The 15,977-nt window shown below is 65.2% G+C and overlaps 3 protein-coding genes across 3 annotated transcripts; 1 reads left to right on the top strand and 2 right to left on the bottom strand.

Annotated features, from left to right (window-relative positions):
- Nucleotides 1–102: 102 nt before the first annotated feature.
- Nucleotides 103–7,716, bottom strand: CHLNCDRAFT_140832 (expressed protein; the record flags this gene model as incomplete). Its single annotated transcript, XM_005850938.1, has 26 exons — nucleotides 103–441; nucleotides 606–787; nucleotides 933–1,284; nucleotides 1,439–1,582; nucleotides 1,738–1,830; nucleotides 2,011–2,205; nucleotides 2,373–2,465; nucleotides 2,614–2,888; nucleotides 3,063–3,152; nucleotides 3,289–3,434; nucleotides 3,644–3,712; nucleotides 3,831–3,916; nucleotides 4,032–4,108; nucleotides 4,310–4,412; nucleotides 4,592–4,653; nucleotides 4,812–4,941; nucleotides 5,109–5,172; nucleotides 5,295–5,401; nucleotides 5,563–5,674; nucleotides 5,832–5,982; nucleotides 6,162–6,318; nucleotides 6,469–6,530; nucleotides 6,689–6,812; nucleotides 6,981–7,051; nucleotides 7,203–7,293; nucleotides 7,492–7,716. The coding sequence occupies 26 exons, from the start codon at nucleotides 7,714–7,716 to the stop codon at nucleotides 103–105; spliced, it is 3,600 nt and encodes a 1,199-aa protein (XP_005851000.1).
- A 66-nt stretch (nucleotides 7,717–7,782) lies between these two features.
- On the bottom strand, nucleotides 7,783–10,761 carry CHLNCDRAFT_140833 (hypothetical protein; the record flags this gene model as incomplete). The annotated part of the gene is made up of 10 exons (XM_005850939.1): nucleotides 7,783–7,904; nucleotides 8,028–8,118; nucleotides 8,234–8,503; nucleotides 8,619–8,689; nucleotides 8,832–8,922; nucleotides 9,071–9,267; nucleotides 9,441–9,591; nucleotides 9,746–10,183; nucleotides 10,313–10,483; nucleotides 10,690–10,761. The coding sequence occupies 10 exons, from the start codon at nucleotides 10,759–10,761 to the stop codon at nucleotides 7,783–7,785; spliced, it is 1,674 nt and encodes a 557-aa protein (XP_005851001.1).
- A 266-nt stretch (nucleotides 10,762–11,027) lies between these two features.
- CHLNCDRAFT_140834 (hypothetical protein) lies at nucleotides 11,028–15,172 on the top strand (the record flags this gene model as incomplete). The annotated part of the gene is made up of 9 exons (XM_005850658.1): nucleotides 11,028–11,032; nucleotides 11,207–11,963; nucleotides 12,152–12,289; nucleotides 12,463–12,555; nucleotides 12,715–12,861; nucleotides 12,989–13,667; nucleotides 13,854–14,081; nucleotides 14,280–14,956; nucleotides 15,116–15,172. 9 exons carry the CDS (start codon nucleotides 11,028–11,030, stop codon nucleotides 15,170–15,172), a joined length of 2,781 nt encoding a protein of 926 aa, XP_005850720.1.
- Nucleotides 15,173–15,977: the final 805 nt, after the last annotated feature.

Genomic DNA, 15,977 nt, shown 5'->3' on the forward strand with positions numbered 1-15,977 from the left:
CAGTCTCCCCGGTGTTTCTGGTCAGCTATTGTTACGGTTGTGCTCAGGCAATCAAATGAACACTGCTGTGCTGGTGGGAACCCGGCGGGCGAGCAAAGGCCGTCAGTGGCGGCTGCGGGTGAGGCGCATGTTTTCGGGTGGCGGCGCGGCAGCCTTGCGCTTTCCCTTCTCCTTTTTGCCGGGCGCCGCCTCCAGCGCCGCCATGGAGCTGGTGCGAGATACGGGGCGGGAGCTAGCAGCGGCAGCCGCCTTGCTGGCGGCGCGGGACTCTGCCGCAGCCGCCTTGGCGCCGCCAGACGCCTTGCCCGAGCCCTTGCCGCCCTTCTTGGCCCCGCTGGCCCTGGCCTTGCGCAGCGTGGCCAGCATGGGCGCCGCCTGCTGCGCCAGCACAGCGGCGCAGTAGGCCAGCCGCGCGGCGGTGGAGGCCTGGCGCACGTCCGCCTGCAGAGGGTTGGCGCGCGCGCGAGCAACAGGATCAGCCCAGCAGCAGGGGGAATGCGCAAAGGCAGCAGCGGGGGCAAGCTGAGGAGGCCGCGCCGCGGCAGCCGGCGAGCAGGCCAACTGCCAGCTGCCGCCCGCCAGGCGGGCCCGTGCATCTCGCACACCTGCCAGGTGCTGCGCTCTCGCTGGGTCTTCCAGAGGTAAGACACCTCGGGGCGCTTGGAGGGGCTGAACAGGTCGTCCACAACATCCAGCACCCCGCCAGCCGGCTGGGTGGGTGAGGAGCCCTCGGGCGACCACTCGCCGCTGGCCTGGCGCTCCCCCGCGCCCTCGCTGGCCTCCTCGTCTGCAGCCAGGCGCAGGGTTGTCAATAGGTGGGGCAGGCAAGGGCAGGCTGTGGCCTGGATGCTAGACAGATTCTGGGCCGGCCGGCTGGAAGCACACGTGCACCCCAACACCCCCAGCCGGCGTCAATGAATGGCAGCACTCACCGGAAGAGTCGCCATCAGCTGCCAGCCCGCCCACCGACTCTGCCAGCAGCGCCGCCTCCAGCTGCACCAGCCTGGCCTGCAGCAGGCTGCGCACAGCCGCCGCCGTCGCCTCCCCGCCCTGCTCCAGCTCGCCCGCGGCCGCTGCCTGCACGCCGGCTGCCCACTCCTTCCAGCTGCCGCAGCCTTCGGGCGCCGCCAGCAGCGAGGCGCCGCTCTTCTGGACCTCCGCCATCTCCCCGGCCGCCGCCTCCACGGCAGCGCACTCCGCGGGGCCAAACAAGGCCGCCAGGCCTGTGGCACTGGGGGCCTCGCCCCCTTTGGATCCTCCCTTGGCAGGATCGAAAAACTCGACCTGCGGTGGGAAAGAAGAGAGGTGGAGGAGGGATTGAGAAGAGGGGAAGGAGTGTTGGTCAAGTTCAGGAAGAGAGTAGCGATGGTGGATGAGTAAAGGATCAGCAATTCAGCGCAATGTGCATGCTGCAAACACGTCCGGACCGACTACAGACCTGCTGCGTCTGGCGCCCGCTGCGCCGCGGCGGCTCCGCACGCTCCTTCTCCTGCTTGCCGCCGCGGCTGCCGGCGGCGGCTGCGGCGATGCGTTCCGCGCGCAGCATGGCAACGCTGATGGTTTGGAAGCGCTTCTCGATGGCCTGGTGGATTGGGGAGGAGGGGGAAGGGGAGAAAGAGGTGCTCCAGATGGAAGTAGCGCGGGGTGGTTTGTGCTTTCAAGCACAAAAAAGGCATTACAATGCAGGTGCAGGGCTGCCACGCACGGGCAGCCTCACGGCACCAAGCCCGCACCCACCTCTGCCAGAGCCATCTCGCGAATGCCACGGCGGTCCAGAGAGCCCACCAGAGCATCCAGCTCGGCCAGAGAAGAGACGGAGCCCCAGCGGCCCTGCACCAGCAGCAGCCGCGGCATGAAGGCGTCAGCACATCCATGCGTGCCAGCGAGGCCTGACACAGCACATGCTGCATTCAGCTGGCACTGCCTGCCAGCAGCTGCCAACCCAAACCACCAATAAAGGCTGTCACCACACACACCAACTGGCCGGCCCTGGCCCCAGCACCCACCCACCTCGCCATCCTCCACATACACCGCAGGCCGGTGCCCCGCCAGCCCCCACCAGTAGCGTCGGTGGTGGCGGTCGGCGCCCAGCGGTGCGCGCCGCGTGCTGTACTTCTCCAGCTTCTCTTCCAGGGCCTCCTGCGCCCGGAAGATGGCCTCCTCCTTCTCCTCCTTCTCCCGCTGCTTGGCCTTCTCGGCCTCGCGCTGCGACAAGGAAGAGCGGGGGGCCGTGCGCAGCAAGAGTGGTTGTTAGAGTGGTTGTTGGTGTGGCGGGATTAGTTTGGGATGGGGGCGCTGGTACAGGGAACGCTGTCTCTGCTGCCAGTTGTGCAGCGCCGCCACCACCAGCACACTGCTACCACCCTGCTCACCGCCGCCTTCTCTGCCGCCTCCACCTCGCGCTGCCGCCGCAGCTGCTCAGCCATCCACTTGTTGCGCTCCTTGTCGAGGCGCCGCTTCTCGGTCTGGATAGCAGGTGCAGCACACCACAACATCAAACGCGATTGAGCGTGACAACAACATGCGAGAACACGCGAGGGTGGCCTTCAGTTTCAGGGCAATGAAACTGCGGTGCACGCCAGACCAAGCCGGGCCATGCCAAAACCAGCGCACCTGCTGCTCCTGGCGCCACTGCAGCAGCGCCTTCTTGTCATTGTCGGCGCCGGTGAACTCCCGCAACCGCTCGGGCAGCTCAAACGAGGGCCCATCCACATCCATAGGGGCCACTGAGCCCTGCTTGGAGGCAGGCTTCTGGCCGTCCTGCTGCACAGCCGCCGCGCCGCACTCGGTGCCCTCTGCTGCTGCAGCACTGGCCTCAGCAGCAGCAGCAGCCACCTCCTCTGCTGCACGTCGCTCATCCTCACGCTTGCGCTTCCGCTCCTCCTTCTCTGCAGGTATGGCAAACCAGCTCGGCCGGACGAGTATTCAGCACCCCACAGCCTGCTCACAGCACCCGACAGGCTGGCCATCACTGCCCGCACGAAGCTCAGCAAAGCTGCCGGCAAGGCAGCCAGCCACCCCCACGTGCATTCCCTTCTGCCGCCCACCCACCGCCGACCCACCTGCATCAAGCAGCTCCTTCAGCTGCTTGCGCTGCTCCGCAAGCTCTCCCCGCACATCTCGCTTGGCATCCACAGCCTCGTCCTCCCGCCCTGCACCAACCGGAGACGGCATGCCACGTTGTCGGTTGTCGGCCACACTTGGAACTGCGCCCTGCGCCCCAAGAACCAGCTGAAGCCCAACCTTTCCCCCACCAACACCCGGCAGCACCAGCAGCCCCGCACTCACGCTGCAGCACCCTCCGCATCTTCTCGCTGTCTAGCACCGTGTCACACAGGAAGCGCAGCAGGGCCAGGTGCTGGTCGTGCGTCAGCCGGTCCACCGCATCATAGGCCAGCATGGAGGCAGACATGATGGCGGGGCGGTCGGGGCGCCTGCGCAACAGAAACGTGAAAATGCGTTACATTTAGAAGCAGGTGCAGGTGCGCTGTGAGCATTGCCACTTGGTCCAGGATGGGAAGCATGGAAGTATTACAGCAGTGAGGGTGGGGTAAGGCGGGGAGTAAGGTGGGGTTGGGAGCGCAGCATTGAGCGGGGAGGGACGGCAAGGCGGTACGGCCGCCAGACATGCGATACAACTCACTTGTGATGCTCCTCGTCCGCGACGCGTGTCAGCACAAAGCGGCGTAGCACCTCGGGCCAGGTGCCCTCGCTGCAACAGGACAGCAGCAGCAGAGCATGCCTCTCAGCAGGTGCAAGTCGTAGCTGGGCAGGTTTGGAAGGGAGCCTGGCAGCCAGCGTCTTGTGATGCCTGCGCTTGGCGCTGCCACCGCGGCTCTGCTTGCCTGAGCAGGGAGTCCCAGCGCTTCTCCTGAGCCGTGGCCACATCCTCCTCACGCAAATCGTCCAGAATCACCTGCAGCAGGAGGAGGGTGCCAGGTCAGCGCCAGGTCAGCAGACAAGTCAGCGTTGCACGTGCGCAACAGCACCGCCAAAGAGCCAGGCGCGGTGGAGGCAGTCGCCGCCCTCACCCGGATCAGGCTCTCGTACACGGAGTGCAGCACCGAGGCATTGCAGTCGTCCTCGCTGCCGCCGCCACTGGTGGCGTCTGCAGGATGAGGCACGGAAATGTGTGCAGATTGCTTGAAGTGAGCAGGAGTGCTGTTGCAAGCATGGGGCCGGGCCAGCAATCACACCCGTTTCGTGCACACCAGCCAAGCAGGTCGGGGTACTGCGTTGCATGCAGGTGCCCACATATGCAGCTGACCAAACCTGTGTGGCACCTACGCACCCGGCCCCAGGAGCGCACCTGCCAGCACCTGCTCCAAGTGCTCGTAGTTGAGGCCGCGGCATCCCAGCTGCTTGCTGAACTGGCTGACAAAGTCGGCGACGTACAGCGCGGTGCTCAGGCGCTGCACAGGGAGGGTGGTCGCAAGGTTGCAGAGGGCAGGCCACGGAAAGCGCAGGGCATGGCACACGAAGCAGGTAAGGCACGTCGAGGTAACTGGTGTGTCCGGTGCACGCATTACATATCTTGAAGCTAGCTCCAGTGGTGGGCACCCTCACACGGTTCTCCCCAGCCTGTGCCCACCTGCGAGTCCTCTGCGCTCATCCAGCTGGGCTGCGCCACGTCCTCGTCCGGCGCCGCCTCACCTACAAACACCATTGCCAGCGGCCAAGTGAGTCTCCACTGTTTGACTGAGCAGAGGGCCCGGCAATCTAGCTGCACAAAATCCCTTCAACCAAACCCCAGAGCGGCGCAAGCCCCACCAAGCCGGTGGCTGTCTCACTGCTGTGCGCTCAGCGCTCACCGGCCTCCGCAGCCTTCTGCCGCAGCTCCTCCAGCAGCTCCAGGTCTTCCATGGGATACTTCCTGGCCTCCTCCTTGGCCCGCGCAGCCTCCGCCTTGCGCTTCTCCCTCTCCTCGCGCTCAACCAGCTTCTGCGGGGGGCAGCCCGGGGCGGCGGCGCAGGCCACGGAACGGGGCAGCGCTCAGGCAAGAGGGCCACAGGCGAGGGGCGCACCACCACAGCTGTCTGCAGAAGCACGTCACATGCCAGCTACCACATCACAAACCAAGCAATTCCTGCAGCGCCAGCTCGCCCCACCTGCTTCTCCCGCTCCTCCCGCTCTTTGGCCTTCTCCTCGCCACGCACCGCCTTCTCCTTCTCCCTGCACAAAGGAGCAGCCATGGAGGGCAGAACTGATGAGGAAACACCCACCCCGCAGTGCATCCCGGCTAGCTTTACATGAGGTGGTGCCTGTCGCCCCCTCCCTGATCCCCGCCCACGCACTTTTCCAGCCGCTTCTCCGCCGCTGCCGCCGCCTTCTCGGCACTCTCCGCGGCGCGGCGCTCGTGCTCCAGCACACGCTCCGCCTTGCGGAAGGCACCCTCTACCGTCTGCGAGAGAAGCAAAGCCAGCAGCGAGGGAGTCAGCACAGGCAAATCAGCTACCCCACCTACCCCAGCCACGTCTCGGCCAACAGCTACAGCCACCGCAGGCAGCAACCCAGTAACAACCAACCCACAACCAACCAGCCTAACAAGCATGCTGAACCCACCCGCATCTCCTTGTTGCTCTCCTTGGCCGCCTTGTCCCGCTTGTGGCGCTCCGCCTCCAGGAACGCCTTCTTTGCCTTCTCCAGCTCCTTGGCCCGCGCCTGCAGCTTCTGCCTGCAGGCAGTCAGGCGGGCACAAATGCGTGAGCGGAAGCAAAGAAACAAACTTCAATCACGGCCGCCAATTAGGCTCCACCACACCCACTGCCTGCAGCAGTTGCTGCCCATTTTGCTGACCAGCAACCCCTGGGCAGCGCATGTGCTCTCGCCACCGACGTAAACCCGTCGCAACGCCGGCGGCAGCAGCGGGCGGGCAGGGCGCCACGTGCCTGTGCTCCAGCTTCGCCTTGAGGTCATCTGACTCGCCTTTGTACTGCCGCTCCTCCTCGGTGACTTCAAACTGGGCCAGCTGCTCCGCGGGGACTGCAGCAGGCGAGCCACAGAGTGCACTTGGACGCGGGCTGTTCACGAGGCCCCAAAGGCACGCCGTGCCAGCTCACAAGAGCCTCAGGGCAGGCAGCGCAGCATCGGTGCCAGCGCGACAGAGATGCTGAGCCAGGCCAGGCCAGGCCAAGCGAAGCCAGCCGGGCCAAGCAACTCACTGTGGACATCGGAGATGCGCTCCTTGGCAGGCGTCTTGACGCGCTTCTTGTCCTGCTCATACGCCGCCTTGGCAGCATCGTACTCCGCCTGCGCCTTCTCCAGCGCCGCCCGGTGCAGCGCCAGCGAGCGCTTGGTCTGCTTCACGTGCTGCTCAGCCTGCAGGCGGGAGTAAACAGTCAGACAGAAGGTCTGTTCAGTGATGGCAAATTAAATGTCGAATCAAGGACAGAATGGAGAAGTCCAATGCACTCTACTCTGACAACCACTGCAGGCATCCTGCGCGCTTGCCTTAGTGATGCTATCCACCTCCTCCCCAGCCTGCGGCGCGGCAGAGCCCTCCTGCCTCTTGCTACCGGGCTCATCGGCGTCTGCAAGCACTGAAGGAGGGCGCCGGAGCCTTGAGGCGAGCGTCTGCCAGGTCCTGAAGCAGGCAGGCACCACGGCCTGCCCAATGCCGCTCCCCAGAATCAACTCGGCTGGCTGAAAATTAAAACACCCAGCCGGCAAACCAGCCGCCACTCCTCACCAGCAAAGTGGTCGCTCATCTTGCGCTTCTTGGCCTTGACCAGCTGCTCCTTGTCGGGGTGGAAGCAGTGCAGGGAGTAGGCGCCCTTTGAGATGCGCAGGAAGTTGGGGTCGCTGGTGAGGGCCTGCAGCGATGGAAGGCCACACACGCCAATATATACGAGCCGCTGTAGCGGTGCGGCAGCTGCCAGCGACCAGAAAAGTGCTCAACACGGGCCAGGAGCACAGAGCCTGGTCTGCACAGGCACCCGGGGCGTGGGCTGGTCCTGCGCCATGCCTCAGCCATGCCTCACCTGTCCCACCGCCGCCTTCTGCTTCTCCTCAAACTCCCGCAGCCCCAGCTCCTTGGCCTTGTCCACAATGGCTGCAGGCGGTGGAGGACAGCGAGATGACGATATGCACACATGACCCACACAGATGCAGCAGCTCCGTGGCACACACGTCGTAAAGCCACATGGCAAACACGTGGTACAACGTCCTGCAACAGTGGGTCCTGTTGTGTGCAGTGTGCTCACCTTGAGCGGTCAGCGCCTCGGGCTGCACCGCCTTGAGGACCTCAACAATCACGTGCTTGACGGTACCCTCTTTGTACTGCTTCTCCACTTCCTGCAGAGCAAGCAGTACAGCAGGGGCACAGCTACACTGAGCCACCTTATCTCATCGACCCATTCCCAGAGCAGGCCGCATGCCACAACCAATGATGCAGCACCACCAGAAACTTGCTGCGCGACGATGCTGTGTCTGGTGCAACTGCATCTCATGGAAAGCCTCCCAGTTCTGCTGGACCACTGCCTGGCCACCCACCTCCAGAGTCTTGGCCTGCACAGCCACCATGGGCACAACCTCCTTCTCCTCCTTGGGCTCCCCGCCCTCTCCAGCTGCCACCGGCGTGTCGGCCGCAACCACCTTCTTGGGCTCCTTGGGCTGAGGCGCCTTTACCAGCTGCTCCTTCTCAGGGTGGAAGCAGTGCAGGGAGTAGGCACCCTTGGAGATGCGCAGGAAGTTGGGGTCGCTGGTGAGGGCCTGCATGCCAGGGGAGTAGAGTCACATTGGCGCCGTGCAAAGCAGAGGCCGAGTTTGCTACCTGGCTGCCGGTCAGCCTTGCGCGCCGGGTTGGCTGGCAGCCTGCAGTTTTGCAGTGGGGCTCGCCTGCAGGATGGTCTTCTGCTTCTCCTCCAAACCCTCTATGCTCAGCTCCTTGGCCTTGTCCACAATGCCTGCAGGTGGCGAGCATGGTTGACAAGAGTCAATGCTCAGCAAGAACTCCTCTGGAGGAGCAGACAGAGCCGAAGGGACGGCAGCACAACAACAGCGGTTAGTGCGCCATAGCCAGAACACACCCTGAGTGGTCAGCGCCTCGGGCTGCACGGCCTTGAGGACTGCCACAATCGCATGCTTGATGGCGCCCTCCTTGTACTGCTTCTCCACCTCCTGCAGTACAGGTGACTCAGCAGACAGTCTTCAGGTGCCCATGAGCTGGGCAAGCTGTGTGGCAGGGCCACAGCATGCAAACCAGCAGGCACGTTGTGCAGACCAGCACACCCACCTCCAGAGTCTTGGCCTGCACAGCCACCATAGGCACAGCCTCCTTCTCCTTCTTGGCCGTGCTGGCAACACCTTGGTCTGCATCCGCAGCCCCCGGTGCTGGTGTGCCTGCAGCCGCAGCCGCAGCCGCAGCCGCAGCAGCTGCCTTCTTGGGCTCCTTGGGCTCCTTGGGCTGCGGCGCCTTGACCAGCTGCTCCTTGTCGGGGTGGAAGCAGTGCAGGGAGTAGGCGCCCTTGGAGATGCGCAGAAAGTTGGGGTCGCTGGTGAGGGCCTGCATGGAAAGGGTGACAAGAAAACACGGGGCGGCGCTCATTGAGAACGCCTGGACGGCCGAGCTGGTAAGTGTGAATGCATAGCATGCCCAGCCTGAGGCTGCCAAGGCTCACGTTGGGGATGCGAGCCTTCTCCTTCTCCTCAAACTCCCGCAGGCCCATCTCTTTGGCCTTGTCCACAATGCCTGCAGGAGGTGAAGGAGAGCGCCAGCAGCTGGGAGATGATGAAGCACGCATGGCTCACACAACGACGGGGCAGCTGGGCAGCATCGATTTAGGGAACCTTGCAGAACAGTGGGCCACAGCACTGCCAAGCTATGAGCTCACCCTGAGCGGTCAACGCCTCGGGCTGCACCGCCTTGAGGACCTCAACAATCACGCGCTTGACGGTACCCTCTTTGTACTGCTTCTCCACCTCCTGCAAAACAGGCAGTACATGGGAGGCCAGTTGGATCGGTGGGTCAAGACCGCCGCGTCGTTAGCTCAACAGAGCCAGCCGGTGATGGCAGATGGAAGCAAGGCCACTGTTAAATCATGGCCGACAGGCCGGCCTTCATGGCATTCACCTCCAGAGGCTTGGCCTGCACTGCCACCATGGGGCCCTTCTCGTTGGGCTGCTTGCCCCCCGTCTCGCCGGCCGCCACCGCCTTGCTGCCGCCGGGCGAGGCGGAGGCAAGGTGCGACCCTGCATCAGTCGCCGCAGCCGCTGCCTTTTTCCCGTCTTTCTTGGCAGGCAGCTTGGTGCCCAGGCCCTTGGGGGCATCTGCATGCGCAGGAAGCAAGCGAGAAGTTTGTGGGCCGGCAGCAAGGATGTATATGCAACACATGCAACGTGTTTCAGCGCCACCACACCAGCCAACCCATCCCCTGAGAGTTCTTTGAGCCCAGCAGCCGACAGGTGCGCTGTGCGGCTGTATATGCATGCCGCCACCTCACCCAGCTTCTTTTTGGGCGCCTTCACCGAGGCCGCCAGCTTCTCTTGGATGTCGGCGGGCACCTCTGCCGGCAGGTCGTACCGCTCACGCAGCTCTGGACGCACCATCCACACCTGCTTGGTGGCATGCTCGGGGCCCTGCTGCTCCGCGTTCTGCACGGGGCACGGCCGGGCAGGAGGGAAAGCGTGACCAGGGCGCCCACTTCATCTGACGGTGTGGCAATTTCGCTCCGAAGGGCAACCCAGCATGCCAGGATTCACCCAGACACAAGCACTACCAAGCATTACCATACAGCCACCTACACACCTCGATGATGTATGTGCGCAGCGCAGGCCGGGACACTGGTGCCTTTGGAGTCTTGGGCTTCTTGCCGCTCTTGGCGGCCTCCCCAGCCGCTGCGCCGCCCTCTGGCTTCTTGGCGGTGGCAGGCTCCGGCCCAGCGGCGGCCTCGGGCTCCGCACCGCCCTCGGCTGGCTCGCCAGCTGGTGCGGCAGGCTTTTCGGCTGCTGCGACCGCCGGCGCCCCCTGCTGCGGCTCATTCTCCTTGCTGCCGAAGGGCGAGGGGCTGTCTTGCTGTACCACTGCCTGCTGCTCCCCGTCTGCTGCCCCTGTGGCAGCAGCAGCGGGCTCCTCGGCGGCCGCCGCGGGGCGCAGGCTGTCATAGATGCCGCCCACCAGCTCGTCCACTCGCAGTAGGCTGTGGTGTACGGCGCGGCACACCTGCTCCTCCAACTCTTTTGGGAACTGCAGAGGCCAGCCGGAACGACAGCATTCAAGGGTCAGGGCAACCAGCACAGCCACAGCTGGCAGCGGTAGGCAGCGGTCAAATGCACGAGGCGGCTGAAGGGCAAGCAGCATCGCTGCCCTGCTCACCGCTTTGAGCGCAGTCAAGGCCTTGTGCTCCGCCGCCTGCGCCTCTTCCAGCGTCAGCCCTCCCTTCCCGCTGTATTTGCAGCTCCACATGGGCTGATCGTACAGCTTTATCTTCTGCATGTAGGCCTCATAGCTGCGGCACACCTCCCCCGTGGCCTTGACGACCCAAACCTGCAGCGTGGGGGACAGGCGGCGAAGGTGGCGGGCGGCAGCGGCGGCGGTGTTGTCGAGGCGACGGCGGGCCGGTCCTGGGGCTGCAAGGGCGGGCCGCCGAGCCCAGAACGGCTGTCGTCTGCCTCCAGGACGCTGTCAAAGCGCAGGAAAGGGCCGGCCAGAGGGCACCACGATCAAAACACACAGAATCAATCACCACTCACCTCCTGCTCTGGATCGAGGCCATCGAGCTGGGTTGCGCCGAAGCTGTAAGGCCGGCGATTCAGAAGCGGCATTTGCTTGCGGCCCAACTTCGACTGCACTAGCTCCTCGTCATCACCGCCCTCCAAGGAGCTCTACTGGCAAGCAGGGTGGTGCTCGAATGACCCACAGACGATCTGGATTGCTGCAGGCGCTGAATGTGCTTGGCCAGTTTTGAAGGCAGGGTGGAAAACCCCGGGCAGCCAGAAACTTTGGGCTCAGCAATCACTCCTATGCATACGTGATTTTGCTGCAACTAGCCAAGGCTCAGGCCGTGAAACTTACCTGCACACACATAGGCATGTAGTCAAAGTGGCGCCCCTGTTCGCCACCTCCAGGGGCCCCGTGGCCGCTTGCAGGTAGCGCCGCAGCCAGGCACGCGCATCGCCACCCGAAGCCTTGCCACCCTTGTTTCGGGGTGCTGCAGGCCCCTTGCGGGGCTGTAAAGCTGAGCCAACACCCTGCGTGTTCCCCTTGCAGCGCGCCACGGGGCCCCCGTGCAGCCGCCGGGCGGCGGCGCCTGGCTGCCAGCGGCACCGCTGGCATTGCGCCGGCACCGCAACGTGTCGTTTGCGCTGCCGCGACGGAGCAGGGGCGGGACAGCCGGGCTGGAGGCCACCGCGCGGGCAGTGCAGAAGGCGCCAACGCGACCAGCAGCAGCAACGGCTGGGGCGGCGGCGGCAACCCTCTGCTGCAGCGCATTGCGGCGTCCAGCACTGCGAGCCAGCTGCACAATCTGCTGCTGCGCCACTCTGGCGAGCTTTCTGGGCTTGAGGTGGCAGCCGCCCTGGAAACTGCTGCCAAACGCAGCCTGCTGTCTCCAGCAGAGCACACGGATGCCGTCGCACCGGGCGGCAGGCCCCACGACGGCAGCAGCAGCAGCGGCACCAGCTCCGGCGCGGCCAGCTCCGCGCTGGCCTCGCTGCTGGTGCAGCTGGCATCGTTGCATGCACCGCGTATGGACCCTGCTGCCCTGTCGGCTGCAGCATGGTCGCTGGGCATGCTGCAGCTGGCACCAGCGCGACCGGTGTTGCGCACGATGCATGCCCTGGCCCAAGCGGGCTTGGTGCAGTACTCTCCAGCCCAGCTATGCGCCCTGCTGTGGGCTGGCAGCGCCTTGGACCCCACCTTCCACTCTCCTCTCTTCTTGGACCTGGCGGGCCTGCTGCAGCGGGGCATGAGCCTCTCGCTCTTCGCCCCGCACGACCTGGCCATGCTCGCCTGGCTGTGCGGACGGGTGGGTTGGGCGTGGCGGCGTGCTGGCGCACCGCACAGTTCTGCCGACTGCGGTGGCAAGGTGCAGCAAGCTGCAGCAGCAGCAGACGTGCCTTTCCCACCTTGGATTAGCTACCAGCCAGCAGCTGTTCAGGCCTCACCTTTCTGCTGAGCTTGCGGCCACCCGCGCTGCCGTACCCTGCTGTGCAGGAGCGCGGACGTGTGGCCAAGGATGTGCTGATCCGCGTGGCAGACGAGTGCCGCAGCCGGCTCGAGGCACGCCGCCTGCAGCTGGAGCGCCTGGAGCAGCGGCAGACTGCGGCAGAGGCGGCCGCGGCGGCCATCAAGGTGCAGCTCCTCGCCTGCCTTTTTCTCTGTCGCCCGTGCCCCTGCCACGGCATGGGCCCAGCCTCTGCCTCGTGCTGAGGCGGCCCGTGGTAGCGCGGTAGAGGCCGGCTGCTGGTCTCCCTTGCATTGGCACGAACTTGTTTTGCTGACGCCCATGGCTGCCGCTCCTGCAGATGCCAGGAATCAACTGGGTGCATGACACGCATCTCGACGAGGCGCTGCCTGCGCTTGGGGTGCGCATGCGCGTCGCAGCATGGAAGCGGATGGTGAGCATTTGGGGGTATGCATGCAAGGGCAAGGCCCGCTCCAAGGTTGCCTGCAGCTGAGGGCAAAGCCTTGCTGCTCATGCCCTGGCAACAATGATTGGGTATGCGTTGGGCGCAGGACCCACAGTGTGCTCTGCTTCACATGCACCGGTCCTGCAGGTTTCCACCATCAAGGATGACTTGCTGGAGGCCACCGCCGGCGGGGTCCTGGCGGAAGTGGAACTGTGCATGTGCAGTCGAGCTGAGCTGAACCCAGTGGTGCTTGCCACCATGGACCAAGGGGAGCCACTCGTCAAGCCGCTTAATGTAAGCACCGCCAGCCAGCCGGCATGGCGACAGAGGAACCGCTTTCTCCAGGCCTGGAGGTGCTCTCTGCCACCTGCTCCGCCTTCAGCTGGCTGCCTCACAATCACCGCGCTGCTGTGCTGCGCAGGCTTACGCCAATTATCGATACAGCCACAAGCTGGCGTTCCGGCTCTTGTCTCGCATGCACGGCCTGCAGCAGGCTGCCGAGGGGGCGCCCCTTAGGGGCAGCGGCAGCAGCGGCGGCAGCAGCGCTGACGATGCAGGCAACAAAGACGGCAGCAGTTGGCCGGTGGCTGCGCTGTCGCAGGCAGAAGCGGGGGCAGTGCTGCAGGAGTGCGATGCGGCTGGGATGTTTTGGGAGGCGCTGGTGTATCGGGGCCGTCGGGTCGCGATGGCAAGCGGGGCGCGCAGCTTCTCTGCCGTCGCCACCCTGGCGTCTGGGCGCCGCCTGCAGCTGACATGGCGGCGGCTGGAGAATCAACTGCTTCCCGTGGAAGTTGCTGAGCTGCCTCCGTTGACTGGACCGCCGCGCGGCTGGGCGCAGCACGCCAAGCAGCAGCAGCAGGAGGAGGAGCTGCCTCCTCCACCTCCTCCACCGCCGCCACCGCCCGAGCGCGTGCCGCCGCCGCTGTTTAACCCCAAGCAGGCCGCCATGCTGCTTACGGGGCTGGCGCAGCTGCAGCTGCGGGTGGGTGGCGTCGTGGAGCCGCTGTTGCAGCAGTGCCAGCCTGCGCTGGCACGCCAGGTGCAGGTGAATGATGTGGTTGGCATACTAGTGGCGCTAGGAGAGCTGCAGATGGAACCAGGTGCGGCCCGCCAAGCACTGCTCGCCGTGCTTGCAACCCAGTGCTGCTGGGAGCTGCTGCAGCCCTCTTGATGGTGCCGCGGAGAGCCGCTGAGCAGCAGGCTGGTGCGCCTAGCCAGATGGCCGGAAGCTGCTATTCTTGTAACCCCAAACCACCCACCCTCCGCGCTTCCTTGCCTGCCCGCAGCGGCGGAGCTGTGGACCGCGCTGATCGACCGGGTTGCAGCCTCACGCGACAGCCTGTCCCCGCGCCAGATGGCGGCTGTGATGTGGGCCGTTGCCAAGACAGCTCGCTGGCTGCCGCGCGTCATGTCCATCGGCGCACGCCACCTGGCAGCGCACCTGGAAGACTATCGGACGGTGGACATTGTGGGCATGCTGTGGGCCTGCGCGCAGCTGGGCGGCACGCTGCCAGGTGCGCTGCCGGCCGCCGCTGCAGCGGCACTGCCATCACGGGGTACTGCCCTGTCCCTGTCTTGTCGAAACGGCCACCTTGGCACCTCGACATTCCATGCCTGCGTGCCCCACGCCATGCTTGCCACCCCACCTGCACCGCCGCTGCTGATGCTCATGCACATGTGCGCTGAGCTGCCCCCTGTCCTGCCTGCCGCAGACGGCACCCTGGTGCCGGCGGTGCAGCGGCTGACACCCCAGGAGCTGCAGCGGTGCAGCGCCTCAGCGCTGTGCAACCTTGTGTGGGCGCTCGGCAAGCTTGTGGCGGTGCGCACAGGCGCGGAGCGCGTCAGGAGCGCCAGTGCACCCGGAAGGAAGGCAGTGGGGGCAGCCGGCTGGCTAATGAGCGCTGCGGGCATGGAGGTTCAGGCGGCCAGCCTGGCGGCAACGTCTGAGCTGGCGCAGCGCGCCCGCCAGCTCAACGCTCACGAGCTGAGCAGCGCGGCGGTGGCGCTGGCAGCGCACAGCGCGCACCCTACGCTGCTGCCGGCGCATGCGGTGGCGGCCATTCAGGGCGCCTGCAGCGCTGTGGCGGCCTCGGATGTCTTTGACGCTGCCGACCTTGCCAACCTGACCATAGCGGCTGCACGCCTGCACTGGGACGACCCGCCTCTCCTACGCTCCCTCGCCGACGGCCTGGCGCCCCGTGTCGGCGTGCTGCTGCAGCCTGGCGAGGTGGCACGCGCGCTGGCATGCCTGGCGCCGGGCCGCTACGGCCTGCTGTTTGCCTCGCTGTTAAACGCCCACGTAGCCAGGCTGAAGCAGCGGGACCTTATGTATTACTCTACTGTCGCCGAACTCGAGGAGCGGTCCAGCGCCCTGGTGGCCTTTGCTGTGGTGGGCCAAGCCCAAGGCGAGTTTGATGCTTTGCTGGCATGCCAGTCCAGGGCGCTGGCGCTCTGCTCTTGCTGCTGGCGGGTGGCGTTCGGCGGTGCCAGCACGCCACCGACAGCCGCGTCGGCCCCCCTTTGTGCCTGCCTGCTCCCCTGGATGCAGGCCTGCCTCATGCGCTTGTTCGAGACCTGTTTGACGCTGTTGCGCCTGGCGACTTGAAAAGGATGCCGGCGCCAGGCCTGGCCGCCCTACTGGAGCTTGCAGCCCAGGCCCGCTTGGATTGCAGGTCACCGCTGCTGCTGGCATGCCGCCAAACCATCCTTGCCAGCGTGCACCTGATGAGGTGAGCGGCCCTGGAGCATGGCGGGGAGGCGTATGGTGGGCTGCTGCGGGCTGCGCCCCTGGGACGGGCATGCACAAGTGCTGCCTGCCAACACCCCTGCATGCTTCATTGTGGGCGCTCACGGCCATGTTGTGCAGTGCCGAGGTGCTGCGGCAAGCGCGGTCCGCGCTGCGTCGGCTGGTGTGTGAAGACCCCACCTTGGAGGCCGCGATAGATGCACAGCTTTCCAAGCTGTAGCTGGAAGATGCACCCTCGTCAATGATGAATCAGTCAGCTGCGTAGTCGTCCAGCACTCGTTAACCACTCGCTCATTTCATGAACCTTCTCTGCCCATTGCCATCAATGCCACTTGCCACGTTTTCTCCCCGATTTGCCGCTACCGCTTGTACCAATGGCATTCCCTCAGGCATCCAGCCGGCAACCTCCAGGCGCCAGCCTTCTCTCTGCAGCACAGACCTGGCATGCTGCTCACTTTCAGCAGCTCCCTCCAAAATCTGTAACCCGACATGTTGAGTCGAGAGGTGTTACTCGTCGAGAGGTGTTACTCGTTGAGAGGTGAGTGCAGCGCAAAACGTCGAGCGGGAAGGAAATGAGAGAAGGCGTGGAATCCAGGGATCCACCAGGGATTGAGGCGGGCTGTGCACGGCCAGGGCGTTGGCCCACCCAGGGGCCAATGCGGCG

Source organism: Chlorella variabilis, assembly GCF_000147415.1.
Source record: "Chlorella variabilis unplaced genomic scaffold CHLNCscaffold_3, whole genome shotgun sequence".
In the NCBI taxonomy this organism is placed as follows: domain Eukaryota; kingdom Viridiplantae; phylum Chlorophyta; class Trebouxiophyceae; order Chlorellales; family Chlorellaceae; genus Chlorella; species Chlorella variabilis.